The sequence below is a fragment of the Bombyx mandarina genome, chromosome 19 (genome assembly GCF_030267445.1).
Source record: "Bombyx mandarina strain Sakado chromosome 19, ASM3026744v2".
NCBI classification, from domain to species: Eukaryota; Metazoa; Arthropoda; class Insecta; order Lepidoptera; family Bombycidae; genus Bombyx; species Bombyx mandarina.
The window spans coordinates 5,057,782-5,074,205 of record NC_143225.1 but is presented as its reverse complement, the minus strand read 5'-3'; the positions used below and the strand labels follow the sequence as shown (position 1 = coordinate 5,074,205).

The window sequence follows — 16,424 nt, the reverse complement described above, 5'->3', positions numbered from 1 at the left end:
CCAAATATACGACGTTAAAACCATATTTAAGTTTTTCAATCGAATAACTAAAATCTTGAAAATCTAACCCTATGCTTTAATTTTATCTAATTATAAATAATAATATTTTTTAATAATTATCGAATTATAAGTAATAGTAGTAAATTTACATAATATTGCGGTTACTTTCTAGGTAGGTAATAACTTCATAAGCTTCTGAAATATCTAATGATTTGCGATTTCTATTATAATTAAGCACCCGATTGATAATCTTAAACAGCTTCGCAAGAAGACAGCTAAACATGTGAAATCCGCTCAACAAATTCATGATGAACAACTAGCGCAACGCATACGTGAAGCTTGGACAATACTGGAGAGACTTGTCAATCAGAACATCTATGACGATATTGGTAAGTTTATAACTAAATAAAAAACAATCTTAATACGACGAGATCTAATAGAGATTGTTGTTTCAATGTTATTTATTCTCTTTGCATCAAATTTAAAATCTGAACTGACTAAAATTTGTAATCCTTTTAGTAAAGGAGTCTTCAACTTTGTTTTCAAGTTTTGTGGGTAGTTGTAGATAACAAGAAGAGGATACACGTTACTGCTTGTGAATTCACCATCAAAGTCAATAACCTAGAATAATAAGTGGATCCTAATAATCGAATCCCCATACCCGATCCTGTAGACAGAATGGTAAATAGTCGATGTCGCCCAAAACTCGTCATTACGGATCCTCCGATCCACTAACGGTGCTTTTAGGTACCACAAGCATCCGTCACCGTCCTCGTCGAACCCGTCGCTTGCGACGAAGGGCTCGACGAGCGAATTAACCCACAAACATAGCCCACTGAGTTAGTCGCCGGATCTTCTCAGTGAGTCGCGTTTCCGATTCGCTGGTAGATTCTGCGAAGCACTGCTCTTGCGAGGGCCAGTATTAGCAACCCTCCGGTTTGAGCCCCGTGAGCTCACCTACATGTTAGGGCGAAGCTGAAATAGCCTCTCAAGGCTATCGGCATAGGTAGGAAAAAAAATCGAATCTAAATAGTAATCATAAAAAACAATAAACAAAAATCCGATTGTAGTAGAGCACTGTGAATGAAAGTATAGACATTTTTCGTGAATTGTGATTTTTGTCTGTCATGATTTGTCGTGCACATTTTCTTGAACAATAAAGTTAAATCCTTCGTATTTGAGTTTCGTAAATTTTAGTCCCATCATGGTATTATGATTTTCAGCTCAAGATTATCGATATTGGGATGATCCTTCGGACGAATTTCGTGAAGGCATGGGCTCGTTACTACCGCTGTGGAGGTTCCAATTCGAGCCCATGCGCAGTCACGCTGTTTGTGATGTCCAATGGAACCCGCACTATCAGGACCTGTTTGCGGTCGCTTACGGATCTTGTAAGATTAGCGTAAATCTACATCTGCACTAACGACGCGATCATTTACTACAAATGATTTTATTAAATAACGTAATTAATTACTTGTGTTGGAAATCGATTGTGACTACAACACGGATTACTTAATAAAATTCTTCTTTCTTTTTCTCTTTCTCCAACTTATCCCACTAGATAGAGTCAGCACAGCTAATTTTTCTCTTCCATTCTCTTCTATCAGCCGTCATCTCAACACTCACTCTTCTCTCTCTCATATCATCATTCACACACTCCACCGATGTCTTCATCGGGCGACCTTTTCCCCCTTACGCTACCATTTCCATACATCTCCTAGTCACATGCATCTTCTCTCTATGCATCACATGTCCATACCACGCTAACCGTCCGCTCTTTAATTTGTTGATTACCGGGGCTACTTTCACACTTCCTTTATTATATTCATTCTTTATCTTGTCCATTCTTGTCACTCCACACATCCGTCTCAACATTCGCATCTCTGCCGCATGCACGACTTATTTTATGAAATTGAATGAATTTTCGTTTGAAGATGTGTTATTGTTCTCAGTGGATTTTACGAGCCAACAAAAAACGGGATGTCTCTGTCTATACAGCATCAAGAATCCAGCGTACCCTGAATACGCGGTCGTAACTGATTCTCCGGTTATTTGCCTTGATGTCTATAAAGAAACTCCGTATCTTATCTGCGTCGGTAAGTGTGTAACACAATTAAAAGAATGCAAAACTACCTTGAGCTAATTGAAATACAAATATTCTCCAATTAAATAAATCATAATATAGTATTTTCTTTTAGGTTATCGCGAGTCAAAGACGTAAATTAAAACTGCTTACACCTTTTGAAATTATTTCTGATGTTTCGAATATTTTATAGATTTCCATGTCGCGAGCGACTTCGAACGTTATCGCTCGACGTTTGAATATTTTCTCACTACCGTCAATTTTTTTTTCCAAATAAAATAGTTTTAGATATTATCATTAGAGTTGCAACTTGAAGTAGAGATAGTGGTATTTTAGACATCTACAACGCAAATGCGCCACGCACGTTGAGGTATAAGTTCTAAGGTCTCAAGTTACAACGGCTGCCCCACCCTTCAAACCGACACGCATTACTGCTTCACGGCAGAAATTGGCAGGGTGATGATACCTACCCCCGCGGACTCACAAGAGGTCCTAGCTCCAGTAAAAGTAATCACCAGTAATATTTTCAAATTTAAATGTGAACAAACATGTTTTGCTATAGCTAGTTATAAAACTAATACTGGTCGTATTAAGGCTAAGGTGGTGTCACCTTTTTTCTAATCATCGAATCACTCAACACATTACTTGAACACCTCAACAGTATGCCGACTATCACACCGTTTAAGATAGAAAGTATGAATGCTTCGAGGCAGATATAAAAAGATGGGGGATCACAATATAACATAGTATAGTACACTGCAATACGATATACAATCTATACTAATATTATAAATAGGAAAGATTTGTTTGTTTGTTTGTTTCGAATAGGCTCCGAAACTACTGGACCGATTTGAAAAATTCTTTTTCCATTAGAAGCCGACATTGTCCCTGATGAACATAGGCTACTTTTTTTCATTTTTATTTATTTATTTTTTTTGGTTTCATGTGTGTTTTAATGTTTCCGAAGCGAAGCGAGGGCGGATCGCTAGTATACTATACAATTGGAATAATATATCGAATAGATCTTCAATGAATCTCATCGAATATTTTCTTAACAGGACTCTACGATGGAAACGTTTGCGTCTACAATGCTCAATTAACCCTCGAGTCATCTTACCAATACAAATCGGATTCTGTACGAGATAAGCACAGCAACATCGTCTGGGAGGTACCTACGCGTGAAAATCGCGTTAATAGATAGCACTTAACGTTTTTATTAAAAGTTTAAAAGCTCAAAACAACAAAAAGAAAATCGACTTCAACATTATAAAAAGAGAACATTATCAATATCGTCTAATTCGAAGAAATATGCATTATTAAGAATAATTCAAAAAGTACCGGTCAGATCATGATAACGTTTAATTAGAAGCATCAGCTTTCATGTTAAAAAAACTTCAAAATCGGTTCACCTAGTAAAAAGTTCTTTTTTTTTTTTTTTTTTTATTGCTTAGCTGTGTGGACGAGCTCACAGCCCACCTGATGTTAAGTGGTTACTGGAGCCCATAGACATCTACAACGTAAATGCGCCACACACCTTGAGATATAGTTCTAAGGTCTCAGTATAGTCACAACGGCTGCCCCACCCTTCAAACCGAAACGCATTACTGCTTCACGGCAGAAATAGGCGGGGCGGTGGTACCTACCCGTGCGGACTCACAAGAGGTCCTACCACCAGTAATTACGCAAATTATAATTTTGCGGGTTTCATTTTTATTACACGATGTTATTCCTTCACCGTGGAAGTCAATCGTGAACATTTGTTGAGTACGTATTTCATTAGAAAAATTGGTACCCGCCTGCGGGATTCGAACACCGGTGCATCGCTTCAACACGAATGCACCGGACGTCTTATCTGTTAGGCCACGACGACCACTAAACATAAACTAAAGTAAACATAAAAAAATATAGTACTGTTGAGAACTGTATCTATTAATGTAGTTTCTTTTTTATTACTAATACTTTATATAAATGTTATCATAAAAATAGACGCGCACAGATAAGCAATTGCAAAAATTAAAATCATAGATTTTTGACAATGCACCTCCAACTTAAAACAACATCTAAAATCATTCGTAGAAATAATAACATAGGCGAACGATTTGGGTGGCATATTTTTGCTACATAGAACCATATGAAAATCTGCTAAAATATAAAATTAAAAAATTTCAAGAAAAAGCCAAAATAATACACAAATAAACTTTTATAGTGTGGAGATTACATTGGAAAACTATTTCTGATTACGATACTAAATCGGAATTCAAATCGATTATTCAGGTGCGTTGGGGAGCACGTTTGATTGATGGTGAATCGACATTTTTCTCGATCTCCGGCGACGGACGCGTCGTCCAATGGGCGGTAATGCCGGGCGAGCTCCAAGCCACCACTATCATCACGCTCACGTCCAACGTGCCTCCCATACCGGGACCTGACGGCACCATGATCAACGTTAACAGTAAGACGTGTTACTTGAAATCGATTTAACAGCCTGGTCATACATCCGATGCAATTGGTATTCGACTCCCACTTCGATAAGGCTATGCGTCATGATAATCGCCTTATCGTTGCCGCCGCTGACTACACTCCGAATCCTGATCACGCAGGAGCCAGTCACTGTCGACGCCCTAGACACGTCCTTACGGATCCATCAGATCCAATAACCTTTGCATTAGACGCCTTCATCTCTAACACTAGGAGTAGGCTTAGGGACCCCGGTAACCATACTCGTCGAACTCGACAAAGAGGTCGACGTGCAACTTAATAACTTAACCCATACATCAGTCCGCTGAGTTTCTCGCCAGATCTTTATAGCCGGTCGCGATTCCGATCCGGTAGTAGATTCATTCGCGAAGTAACTGCTCTTGAGTTCTAGGTCTCCTTCGGAGGTGCTTGGGCAGCTGTTAGCAAATTCCACCTCTCCTGTCTGAACCTTTGCTCGCCCACCTGTCCTGGTGAAACTGGAAAGGCCTCCGGGCTACCTGTAATCCTTCAATCATAAGAACAATAAAAAAATATTCGATTCCCTCAGTGCGATTCATTTCGATTAGACAATGATTTCTCACAACTGTTATACCTTAACGTTTTTTTTTGTTTTTTTTTTTATTTTATTTTATTGCCCTTGTAGGCAGACGAGCATACGGCCCACCTGATGGTGAGTGGTTACCGTCGCCCATGGACTTCAGCAATGCCAGGGGCAGAGCCAAGCCGCTGCCTACCGAAACCGTCAGAGCGAAAGGCTCTTCTAATGATGAATAATCACCGTTACTCGTGGGCACATCAGTAATGACAGGGTTATAACCAAGTAGCCATTTACCAATAGGGCCCGTCCGGAACTGCTTTAAAAAAAAAAACATTGCGCTCAGAAGGACTCTACAAACTAAATCAGTTAAGCTTGCACGTTTCTTTGTGTGAAAACCGTTAGTACTTTTCATTCTATCGATTATCATACCATTTAGAGGAGAATAATTCCCACCCAGGTTGCGGTAGCTGCATCTGTTTTCACCCAGAGAAACCGGATATCTTCATGGTGGGTACCGAAGACGGCATGATCCACACTTGCTCCCTCAAATACAACCGGAACTATGTGCGATCGGTTCAAGGACACCACATGCCGGTCTACAGGATCAACTATAACTACTTTAATAACAGTATCTATGCGTCATGCTCGGGTGACTGGAGGGTCAAAATATGGGAAGACGGGAGAGAGTGAGTGTATTTGGAAATATGGTTTCTAACCGTTTCTATGTAATAGAATGAATTAGATTAGTTTTTAATACGCTCTTATTAGCTTCAGACGCATGTATGTATGTATGTATGTTTGTAACGGAATCTTTAAACATGATTTTGACCCCCTTCAAAACGTCGGATTAACTCGAAATTTAGTATGTATACTTGTTAAGGACCGATAACAATTCAATATTTAAAAAAAATGAAAAAAATAAAAATTTGAAAAAATTGAAATTCAACTAAAAAATGAAAAATAAATGATAGTTTAAGAAAACTAACAAAATACGCTTTTATAGAAAATCCAACTAAAAAATAGAAAATAAATTTGAATTAAAAATACTGTAAGAAAAAATGATTTTATTGTAAAAAAAGTGTGGGGTGCATGGTATAAGTAGTTATAAATATTTTATGAATAATATTATACTATTTTTAATTCAAATTTATTTTCTATTTTTTAGTTGGATTTTCTATAAAAGCGCTCTATTGTTAGTTTTTTTAAACTATTATTTATTACATTACGCCAAAATAGTTGTGCAGTATTGTTGTGTTTTTGTTAATAGAGAGCCGTTGTTTATGTTTGAACTGGGCGCGGCGGTGGGCGACGTAAAATGGGCACCGTATTCAAGCACTGTGTTTGCCGCTTGCACGGCTGATGGAAAGGTATATTTAATTTATAATCCTCCTCCTCGCGTCGTTTTCCTCATTACTGAGGGTCATGACTCCCCCGCTGCATCATTTTCTCCCGTACCAATTCCTTCCATCTGCTGCGATCCTTAGCTTTTTTTTTTTTTATTGCTTAGATGAGTGGACGAGCTCACAGCCCACCTGGTGTTAAGTGGTTACTGGAGCCCATAGACATCTACAACGTAAATGCGCTACCCACCTTGAGATATAAGTTCTAAGGTCTCAATTATAGTTACAACGGCTGCCCCACCCTTCAAACCCAAACGCATTACTGCTTCACGGCAGAAATAGGCAGGGTGGTGGTACCGACCCGTGCGGACTCACAAGAGGTTCTACCACCAGTAAAAAGTCCTTCATGAAGCTAATCTTTGGTAGCCTAAGGGGCTATTCCAACTATGCACGAACGGGTAGGTGAGTGAGCTCACGGGGCTCAACCTGAGAGGACTTGTTAACTAACTAACAATGTATAGAATAATGATGAGTGTTCTCTAAACGCAATTATCGAAATTCGACTTTAATCACTAACGCCTCAAAACTTAAATTCCTTTTGTGCAGTACCTACGTCTTATCTGGTGTTTTGTTATAAATTTTTGAAGTAAAAAAATTATTACTTTTGTGTAGATAAAACTAAATGCAATCTACAGATAGGCATCGGTTGACAGAGATTTCTTTTTAAGATTTGTATTACCAAATGATATATAAAAGTAAATGTGTGTATGTATTTGCTCTAATGACTGCGTAACGGCTGGATAGATTTAGATGAACTTTTCAAGAAATCTTTCGATTGGGCAAGCGGGTGATACTATGAAGCATGATCAGCTGATCAGCTCAAATTCAAACCAAAGATCGTCAAGCTAATCGGGCCGGGTTTGACTAGTGACCTGTACAAATGCTGACTGAATGTTTATTCAAGTACCTTCAAGCACCGGTTACCGTCCTCGTCAATTACGACGAGCTTTGAGTGAATTGGAATTATTAGAGTGCGATGAGCGAACTATGAGTTAGTTCTATGAGATACAATTTAGTTTCAAAAAAAGAAAAATAATTATCAGAATCGGTTCAAGCATTCTCGAGAAATCGGTGGACATACATAGATAAAAAATTGTTGTCGAATTGAAAACTTCCTCTTTTGAAGTTGGTTAAAAAGCGTGATTTTTGTACCTTAAATAGCTGCTTAACATTCTATTATTCAAAAATATTTTCACTCTCTACGTAAATGACGAGGCGGGTAAAATTTAGCGTTATGCCAAAATAACTATTCCACACGGACGAAGTCGCGGGAAAAAGCTAATAACTTGATACAGCTAATTGAGAAAACACTCGCTTGAGAAAAGGTTTCTGCCAGTAATTATGGTAGGTGGCACATGCGTATAGTTTCAAGAAATTGGTGCGTACAATTTATTTAAATATAGTCAGTTTCGACTAGTTTGAAATAACTGTAAAACCTTTTTACTAACTTAAATTTTGTTTTTGTACAAGAAAGTTGTTCTGGGGTCGTTATTTTTTTATTAGTAGATCCGACATAAGTAGCCACATTGGTTTACATGTTTATGCTAACATTGGTAATTTCGGAATTGTTAATGCTAAACAGTGATAACACAATAAATGCTAATTGAATATTAAAACTAAGTTGCTAAACGTGAAAAAAAGATTTGCACAATTACAGAAGTTAAATGAGCCTCTTGTATCGAAATAGCAAACAGACGAATATGGCACGTGTAGCTCTTTATTTAAGAGTCATTTACCGGTAGCCTCGAGGGGCTATTCTAGCTCCACGTTGACTGGTGGGCGAATTCAGGGGGCTGGCTCTGCCTGAAAAAAAATTGCTTACATCTGTCCTAGCAAGCGTAGTGCTTCGCAGTATCTGCCATCGGATCTAAATCGCTTCATCCGCGAGTAGATTCATTCGCGAAGCAACTGCTCTTGAGTTCTAGGTCCCCTTCGAAGGCGCTCTGGCAGCTGTTAGCAAATCCAAACTCTCCCGGCTGACCCTTTGCTCGCCCACCGGTCCTGGTGAAACTGGAAAGGCCTCAGGGCCACCAGTAATCGTTCACTCATAAAAAAAAACCTACTCGACTTTGTGTTTTTAACAAGTATATTATTAAGAAGATCGTGAAGATTTTTGTTTTTTATTACATTTCAGCAATACCGTTTTCACTTACCAAATTTATATTTTACATTATATTAATTCAATTGCTTTCTTTTGAATTGTAAATCACTTTATAACGTAAAAATTTAAAAGACTGCCCAGTTTTATTTAGCAGTGGGCATGTCGTAGCTGTTAAGAAAAATTTATCAATAAGACGATTTCAAATTGCCGTCAAAGATAATTCCGCATTGCACAGATTAAGAAAGCTAAATGCAACAAAGTTAATATTGAATGGTACAAAACAGGTTTACGTGTACGATTTGAACGTGAACAAGTACAGGCCTATATGCGTCCAAGCTGTCGTCTCCAAAAAGACTAAGAAGTTGACAAGAATCGATTTCAACACGCGTTTGCCTGTGATCGTATGTGGTGACACAAAGTACGTATCAATGTTCATAAATTTAACCTAAGACTTTTTTTTCTTATTGCTTCGATGGGTGGACGAACTCACAGCACACCTGGTGTTAAGTGGTTACTTAAGCCCAACGTAAATGCGCCACCCACCTTGAGATATGTTTTAAGGTCTCAAGTATAGTTACAACGGTTGCCCCACCCTTCAAACCGAAACGCATTACTGCTTCACGGCAGAAATAGGCGGAGTGCAGGCCGTTATATGTGCATAGAAACTATTACCAACCGACTGCGTAATGCCAGACCTTGTATTGCCTTAGATATATTGATGAAGTTTTCTCGATCCGTCTCGGACCGTATCGTTTCCATCTTTACGTTAAGTCGATTAAGTAGTTAGAATATGTCATTTGAAATCGACATTAGAGGCGCCTTTATTAAAATTCATTTTAAATATCCTCAACGACACCTCAACAATTGTTCTACAGTGGCTGAGTAAATATTTTAAATTATTTAAAAACGTACACACATACATAGTATGAACACCTGAGTTAATATGTTATAACACTTTATAACTGTATCTCTAAGTAGCTACGAAATATCAAGCTGAATAATAACCAGGCTTTACTAACAGAATTCTTACGTATTAAGCCCTACACTAGAAATCAGAAGATAGCCAAAACAGTGTAAGTCACACATATGCAAATGGAATAAAACATACGGGTTTGGAGTCGATCGTCAACGATAGTCATCGTATGATTGCTAAAATCAATAGTTCAGTAACTTTTGAACGTGTTAAAATCGTGTATATATTGGGACATCATAAAATCTTGGAATCTATTTTTTTTTATTGCCTTAGTAGGCAGACGAGCACACGGCCCACCTGATGATAAGTGGTCACCGTCGCTCATGGACGTCAGCAATGCCAGGGGCAGAGCCAAGCCGCCGCCTACCATTAAGTACTCTCCGCAAGCCTCGTTTGAAGAAGGATATATCATAGCGCTCGGGATATATCATACCGTCGCTCATGGATGTCAGCAAAGCTAGGGGAAGAGCCAAACCGCTTCCTATCCTTTAATACTCTCCAAAAGCCTCGTTTCAAGAAGGACATCTTATAAGGACGGACGGGCTTAAATTTATTTGGATCGGTTAAATTTAAGCAGCTCAGAAGTTTCTACATCAGTTTCGTATTGGGCTTAAGTATACGCATGAGCAAATTTCTGAATATAGCTTCAATCTCAAACGACTAACGATACGTCTTCGCCAGGACGTTGTCATTCTTCCACAATCCTTCTTCTATCTTATCCTATCCTTCTTCTATTCTGTTGCAATTACGAATTTTCTTTTTGTCTCAACGCTTTCATTTTCTATGCGCTGCATACCGCATCACTGAAGTCCTTAGAGCGGTTTGCCCAACTCACCGGTCCCCACATTTTATTAAAAACTCTTACGGGCAAGACTATTCATCTGTGGAAGATAACCAACCATATGAGATAAGGCAGATTCAGTCGTTAACTGTATTAAAAAATAAGCTGAAATTCAATTTATTACAACAGCTCAGTTTGTTTGCATAAATTCTAGTGATTCTGTTTACCATTATTTTATGTTTTCAACTATTTATATTTTCGTATTCTATTTTGTTGCTTTGGTTTTGTATGTATTGTATAATATTTGTGTTATAATATATGTATGTAATTAAGTATGTATTTAAAATATTCAATCGTCTGTACTTTATAATATTTGTATTTATTATCTATTATAATAATACATAAATAATGTGTGAATAATGTGTGCGTGTAACAATATAAACAGTTAACTACCGCTGTGTTCTTGAGAAGGGTTTTTTTCTCTTAACCAGCTGTGTGAAAGATATCGCTTTAAGATAATACTACACATTGTACATCCAGTATTTTATTTTATTTCGTGTTAGTCATTTTAATAATGTCTGTTATCTATCATTAAGAACAGAAATAATAACAATAAGGTAGTCGCAAGAAATTAAAAGGAAACCTTTTGTAACAATACTGTAATTTCACACGGTGTTTCAACGCCTCCATAGCTCAGGGGTTAGAGCACTGGTCTTGTAAACCAGGGGTCGAGAGTTCAAATCTCTCTGGGGGCATTTCGTGTCAATTGCTTTTGAATATGTTTTTTTTTTCAGAGGAACATGTCACGTTTTAAAGCTATCACCAAATTTGAGGGTAATGTGCAAGCCACCGAAAAAAGCTCAAGGAGTCGACCAAAGGACCTTACAGGTTATTTATTCATTTAGCGATAACAATAACAACCTACTTGTAAATTTGTATTTATAAATTAGTTTTTTTATTTGTGAACCCACAAAATAATTACTTTAAGTTTTTATAAAAAAACCGAATTCTATATAATATGTTATCGTTGTGAAACTAGGGAGTGTTGTATTTTGTTTTTTTTGTTTAACAAAATATTGCTTCGAACTAATTTGATAATGGTGTCCGATGATACCCGTCTTAAAGTCACGCAACGATAACAACTAGCTCAGAATCAACCTAGTGACTATTTTGTGGCTTGTATTAACATTTCCCATACGTAACCTGTCTTATACATTTCACTTGGAATAGGGGACAAAATGCGGGACCTACCAAAAGGGAACCAGGACCCTTGAAATGGAAAATCTATTGAACTTGGATTTATTGCATAAGAATAGATTATAAAAAGTCGCTATAGTCAGTTGTATATTATATTTATATAATTTATTAGTCATATACTGTTTGCCTTTTTTTCCCTACCTATGCTGATAGCCTTGAGAGGCTATTTCAGCTTCTCCTTGATGTGTAAGTGCTCACGTGGCTCAAACCAGGAGTGTTGCTAACACTGGCTCTAGCAAGAGAAGAGCAGTGCTTCGCAGAATCTACCACCGGATCGGAAACGCGACCCACTGAGAAGATCTGGCGAGAAACTCAGTGTGTTTATGGGCTAATTTACTCGTCGAGCCCTCGCAAGCGATGGGTTCGGCGAGAACGGTAGCCGGGTATTTGCTAGGGTGACAACGGATTTATATACTTAGGGTTGCCGCAAAAAGCGATTGAAGCATTCAGCTGAGTGTGGGAAAAAGCACTCAACCGGCATTTATTTATTGAACGCGCGGATTATAAGCCCGCACTTCATTCTGACAATTTTGGATAATATGAATTGTCCGGATCCCATTTAGAGCAGCTCTAAGGTTACATACAACCAGTAAAGTCGTAAAGCGTCGTTAATGAGTATAATATTTATTTATTTATTATTAACGTTATATACTAGAAAGTATAAAGGCGGACTTAATGCCATAAAAATTATCTGACAGTCTACCTTAGGGGGATGTAGAGATGAACCTTGGCAGGTGTAGTGTGATAGTGAAATTACTTAAACATATATGTATATATAATATAGCATACATAATATTTATAGATACAAATATTCGTACTTAAATAAACACATATACATAAATATTTACATATAAAATATATTATTATATAAATAAATAAATATTATCATATTAATATATATATATATGTAACTATACAATAATAATTTCAATTTATGTTTTCAGATTATGAAATTGGATAAGTTACTCAGTTTGGTTCGTGATCCGCCTTATCAAACGGGAGTTGTTGACGAAAAGTTTGACGACGACTAAAACACTTCCTTGTAGTTTTTATCGTATTGATTAAATAAATAAAATACAAAATAATGCTGATTTATTTTATTTGAACAGTTTTAACTACACAGAATGTCCTAACTTAACCCTTTGAATTCGTTTCCATTCAACAACCGTGGATTGTCTCGGATTTTATACATTCGATATATTTTTGATCAGCACAGACAATAACAGATTTCTGTGTGTGTTGTTTCCACGTGGCTTTGCAAACTTTCCGAAATCTCTTCGCTTTTCAGCGACTGCATAAAAAGCTCTTAGGACAAACTTCACCTAAAATATTACATCCATAAATTCTAATAAACACATATTTTCTTTCTCTTTTTCATTCTAAACATATTTTTATTTAAACACGTATTAATCTACTTTAGGTAAATATATTATGGTTTTTCTTTCTTATTTTTTTAAAATACTGATCATGCAATTTCTAAGCATTGAGTTTTTCTACGAACCTACTTTAGTTGAATCTACTTTCGACAAATATTGTATAAGAGTATTTAAAATGCTCAATACGGCTATTATAGAATAAATTCTTTAGATTGTCGCACATTTTAATTCTATCAACGACTATTCTAGAATGTCCTACTCGACAAAGAAGATAGTTCCAAGTAAAAAAGTCATAAAGATATCACAAAATAAGTTACATAAAAATATATATTAGCTTAACTCTAAAGTAAATGCTTCAATAAATCGAAATATATAATAATCACAAACATTTTCCACTTCGCCGCAAATTCTAAGATCACAACATACATTCATTCTTAGCGTCACAAATTGAGACCGTTTCAAACGTCCTTATTTTTTTTAATACCTTAAAAACTATTTTAATTGAAATATTCAATAGAGTTTTTGTGCTAACAGGATATGACAGAGAGAGGCGCTAAGGAGGCACAACCTACTTATTGATCATTTCAATCAAATAGCACGTTAAGCGTTTACAACACCACTTATATTTAATTAAAAGGCCAACCTCTTTTTCCGATCTAGAGTAACTTAAAAAAAACATACGTCAACAGGGTCTTACACTTAAATAAATTTAGATTTTACAAACATACAAAATTATCATAGGAAAAAATATATAAGCGTTTCAATATCACAGGGATGTAATTAAAACATGAAGACATTACGATACGTAAAATTAGTGTCTTATTTTTAAAAAGAATATGAAATGCCAATGTGCTCTCAGAAACGTAACACTGTTGTTTTCTCACTCATAAATGCAATACATTAAATATTCCCCTAAAAGTCGCCAGTTCAGATATTTTCTCGAACTTACTGTTCTATCTAAGAAATTGTAATAGCGCGACATCTAAACAGTTCCATTTAAAAATAAGACAGTTAGATCGACTACAATTTAAGGATACAGAAGTTTCGCTCCAAGTTTTTTATATTTTTCGACAGCATTCGGCCCCAATTTTAGGTCCAGGAAAGCGTGTGCATCATTAGGAGCCGGTGCTTGTACGTAGGCGAAGGGTATCTGAAAATGAATGTAAATGATTTACATAACATTTTAATGATTGTCATTAATTCAATTCAATTTTCCCCCAAGCCGACTGGTCCTCGTGGGGGATAAAGACCACAACTCTCCAACAACACAATAAAATAACTACAAAGAAACAAAAATATATGTCGCAGTTGGAGCAGGCCTTTGTCAATTGGAAGATCTACAGAAACATAAGTAAAATCCAAATAAGAGACTGGGTTATTTAATTGTAATATGGATCAGAATAAAAGGCTATTCATTCATTCATTCAATAACATACCTACCTACCTATTAGTTATTTAGTGCCACATTGTAGTTAAAAGCATGAGTACCTGGGCAAGTGGATGCAAATGGCGTTCCGGAAACTCCCTTTGATGCGCCAGGACCCAGTCGGCAGGCCACATGGTACCGTTTTGTGATGTGAACGGTAGAATCAATACATTCGCTTTGTTAATCGCCGAGAGTGAAACGCTGTAATAATGCCCTTTTGTGGCGCGCTCCCACACAAAGCCGTCTGCGTCAGTCCCACCTCGCTGCAAATACGGCACGCGATCTATGTCTGAAGAGTAAATCCCCAACTCAACATGATCTGCCCAGACTAGGACATTTCCACTGGAAAATTAAAAAAGTATTATTACTTGGAACTGATTCAATCTAAGATCTTAATCACTTCAATCAATTAGAAAGAAGATCTCAACTAAGATAAAAATACGAAAAATAAGCAGAATTATTTAAAAAGGTTTCACTAAGCGTGGATGCAGATTTCTCCCTTGTTGGAATAGACAGGTATTTACAATAACGACACTTACTCTACCACAGCTCCAAGCAAAGATGATGTTTCCAGCCAGCATCTGACTCCAGCTTGCTCCAGTACATCCAGAACGTGTTTGGTAACTTCACGCATATTTCGGAGACAGCAAGGTGGAGTGTGTTTATCCGAGTAGACGTAGGAAGGTTTGCCTTTGACTGTTGGAAAACATCTCTGCAAGTAAATAAAAAGTTTAATAATAGAAGGAATTGTTAGATCGATGAACTTTTATTCTTTACCAACTTATAACCAAACTTTAAAAATATACATTGTGTTTCTGTGCTAAGTATTACAATTACCGGTGTATCTTTAGCACATCCATATTCATGTACTGTTCCATCTTCTCCGACAACAATCTTCATTTTATATTTCTTATAGAATGTCGACCTCTGCTCTTTCACTTTTTCAGCAACTATTTGTTTTTCTGGCAATGTTTTTAAGACTTTACGTCCCGGTCCAAATGTATGATAGAGTACTTGTACCTGAAAAATTATTTGTTTAATTAAAAGTAATTTTATAATTCTTGAGATATACTTTAATAGCTTAGAGAATCTTATTATTTACCTTGGCCATCTTCACATATGTCTGCAAATATAATGATTCTGGAAACGGCAACGCAATCGGATCTGGCACCTTTGACAGATATTCAGTTTTAATTAATAGCGCATGTGGACCTGTGACGGCGTCGCATATCGTTCCTGTTGGATCCTTAGTATACTTTAGCGTCCAGTCTCGGTAGTTCCAGCAGATTCTTTGACATTTGATCTCATGGAAACCGATTCCAATTGCTATGACATGTAAAGGATTAGCGTTGGCTTCAATCACAGCTTGATGCAAGACCCGTGGTTTTACCCGGACTGAATCGGGCACAAAAAGTGTATACTCTGTTTCGATATTAAACGGACTCAGTGGACTCGAGGTGTACGGGCAGGAATCGATTTCGTAGTCGAGAGACAATATCTTTACGTTTCTATAAGAGCTGTTGGTAGGGGGAAGCTCGATCGGGGGGTACGGACTCCTCTCGCACACGACCAGCACCTGCATATCCGGGAAGGCCGATACGAACGACAGGACGCTGTCGGCAACATCATTGTCCGCTTCCTCGAACTGCCGAAACACAACAGTTACCAACGACGACAAGGGCTTTTTCTGCCAGCCCGATTCAGTATCTGTTGCTCTTTTGTTATAAGTCACTTCTGTTAGCAGGGAAAATAGGTAGACGCACAGTAACACCAAAACAGCGATCGAGACGAAAAATTGCAGCTTAAATCCTTGCTGGCCGCGTAATAAACGGTGGAAAACGATTTTTCTGAACATTGTACGTTTACAAGCACTGCTCGATTCGTGATTTCGCTGTTGGTAAGTCACAACTTATACAATTCATTGGACTGCTCTAGATAGCAGATATCAATCGCAACAAAGGAACAAAAATGCAACAGGAAATCCGCGTGAAGTTATTGATTGATGTTTATA

The 16,424-nt window shown here is 37.2% G+C and overlaps 2 protein-coding genes and 1 non-coding gene across 9 annotated transcripts in view; 2 read left to right on the top strand and 1 right to left on the bottom strand.

Moving 5' to 3' along the window:
- LOC114241789 (dynein intermediate chain 2, ciliary) overlaps positions 1-12,702 on the top strand; it is a 24,376-nt gene extending 11,674 nt beyond the window's left edge. For all 7 annotated transcript variants that reach the window (XM_089735587.1, XM_028172768.2, XM_028172760.2 and 4 more), the window contains 10 exons: positions 260-389; positions 1,224-1,391; positions 1,953-2,096; positions 3,142-3,251; positions 4,358-4,535; positions 5,557-5,785; positions 6,367-6,466; positions 8,885-9,018; positions 11,149-11,242; positions 12,556-12,702. In XM_089735587.1, the coding sequence (XP_089591713.1) occupies positions 260-389; positions 1,224-1,391; positions 1,953-2,096; positions 3,142-3,251; positions 4,358-4,535; positions 5,557-5,785; positions 6,367-6,466; positions 8,885-9,018; positions 11,149-11,242; positions 12,556-12,642 (1,374 nt within the window). In that variant the 3' untranslated portion in view covers positions 12,643-12,702. The remainder of the gene's footprint in view (positions 1-259; positions 390-1,223; positions 1,392-1,952; positions 2,097-3,141; positions 3,252-4,357; positions 4,536-5,556; positions 5,786-6,366; positions 6,467-8,884; positions 9,019-11,148; positions 11,243-12,555) is intronic.
- On the top strand, positions 11,037-11,109 carry TRNAT-UGU (transfer RNA threonine (anticodon UGU)). Its single transcript has one exon. It is a non-coding gene; the product is annotated as a tRNA-Thr (tRNA).
- Positions 12,694-16,424, bottom strand: LOC114241820 (ribitol 5-phosphate transferase FKRP). The gene is made up of 5 exons (XM_028172804.2): positions 15,516-16,424; positions 15,251-15,433; positions 14,953-15,125; positions 14,476-14,755; positions 12,694-14,137 (listed from the first exon to the last, which is right to left on the bottom strand). Exons 1-5 carry the CDS (start codon positions 16,266-16,268, stop codon positions 14,015-14,017), a joined length of 1,512 nt encoding a protein of 503 aa, XP_028028605.1. The 5' UTR covers positions 16,269-16,424; the 3' UTR covers positions 12,694-14,014.

Bases quoted from the DNA above. Each gene is read 5' to 3' on its own strand.
- LOC114241820 (XM_028172804.2), bottom strand. From the start codon at position 16,268: ATGTTCAGAAAAATCGTTTTCCACCGTTTATTACGCGGCCAGCAAGGA. The intron at 15,434-15,515 runs GTAAATAATAAG...ATAATTTTTCAG, and splicing joins CATATGTGAAGATGGCCAAG to GTACAAGTACTCTATCATAC. The intron at 15,126-15,250 runs GTAATTGTAATA...ATTTACTTGCAG, and splicing joins GATGTGCTAAAGATACACCG to AGATGTTTTCCAACAGTCAA.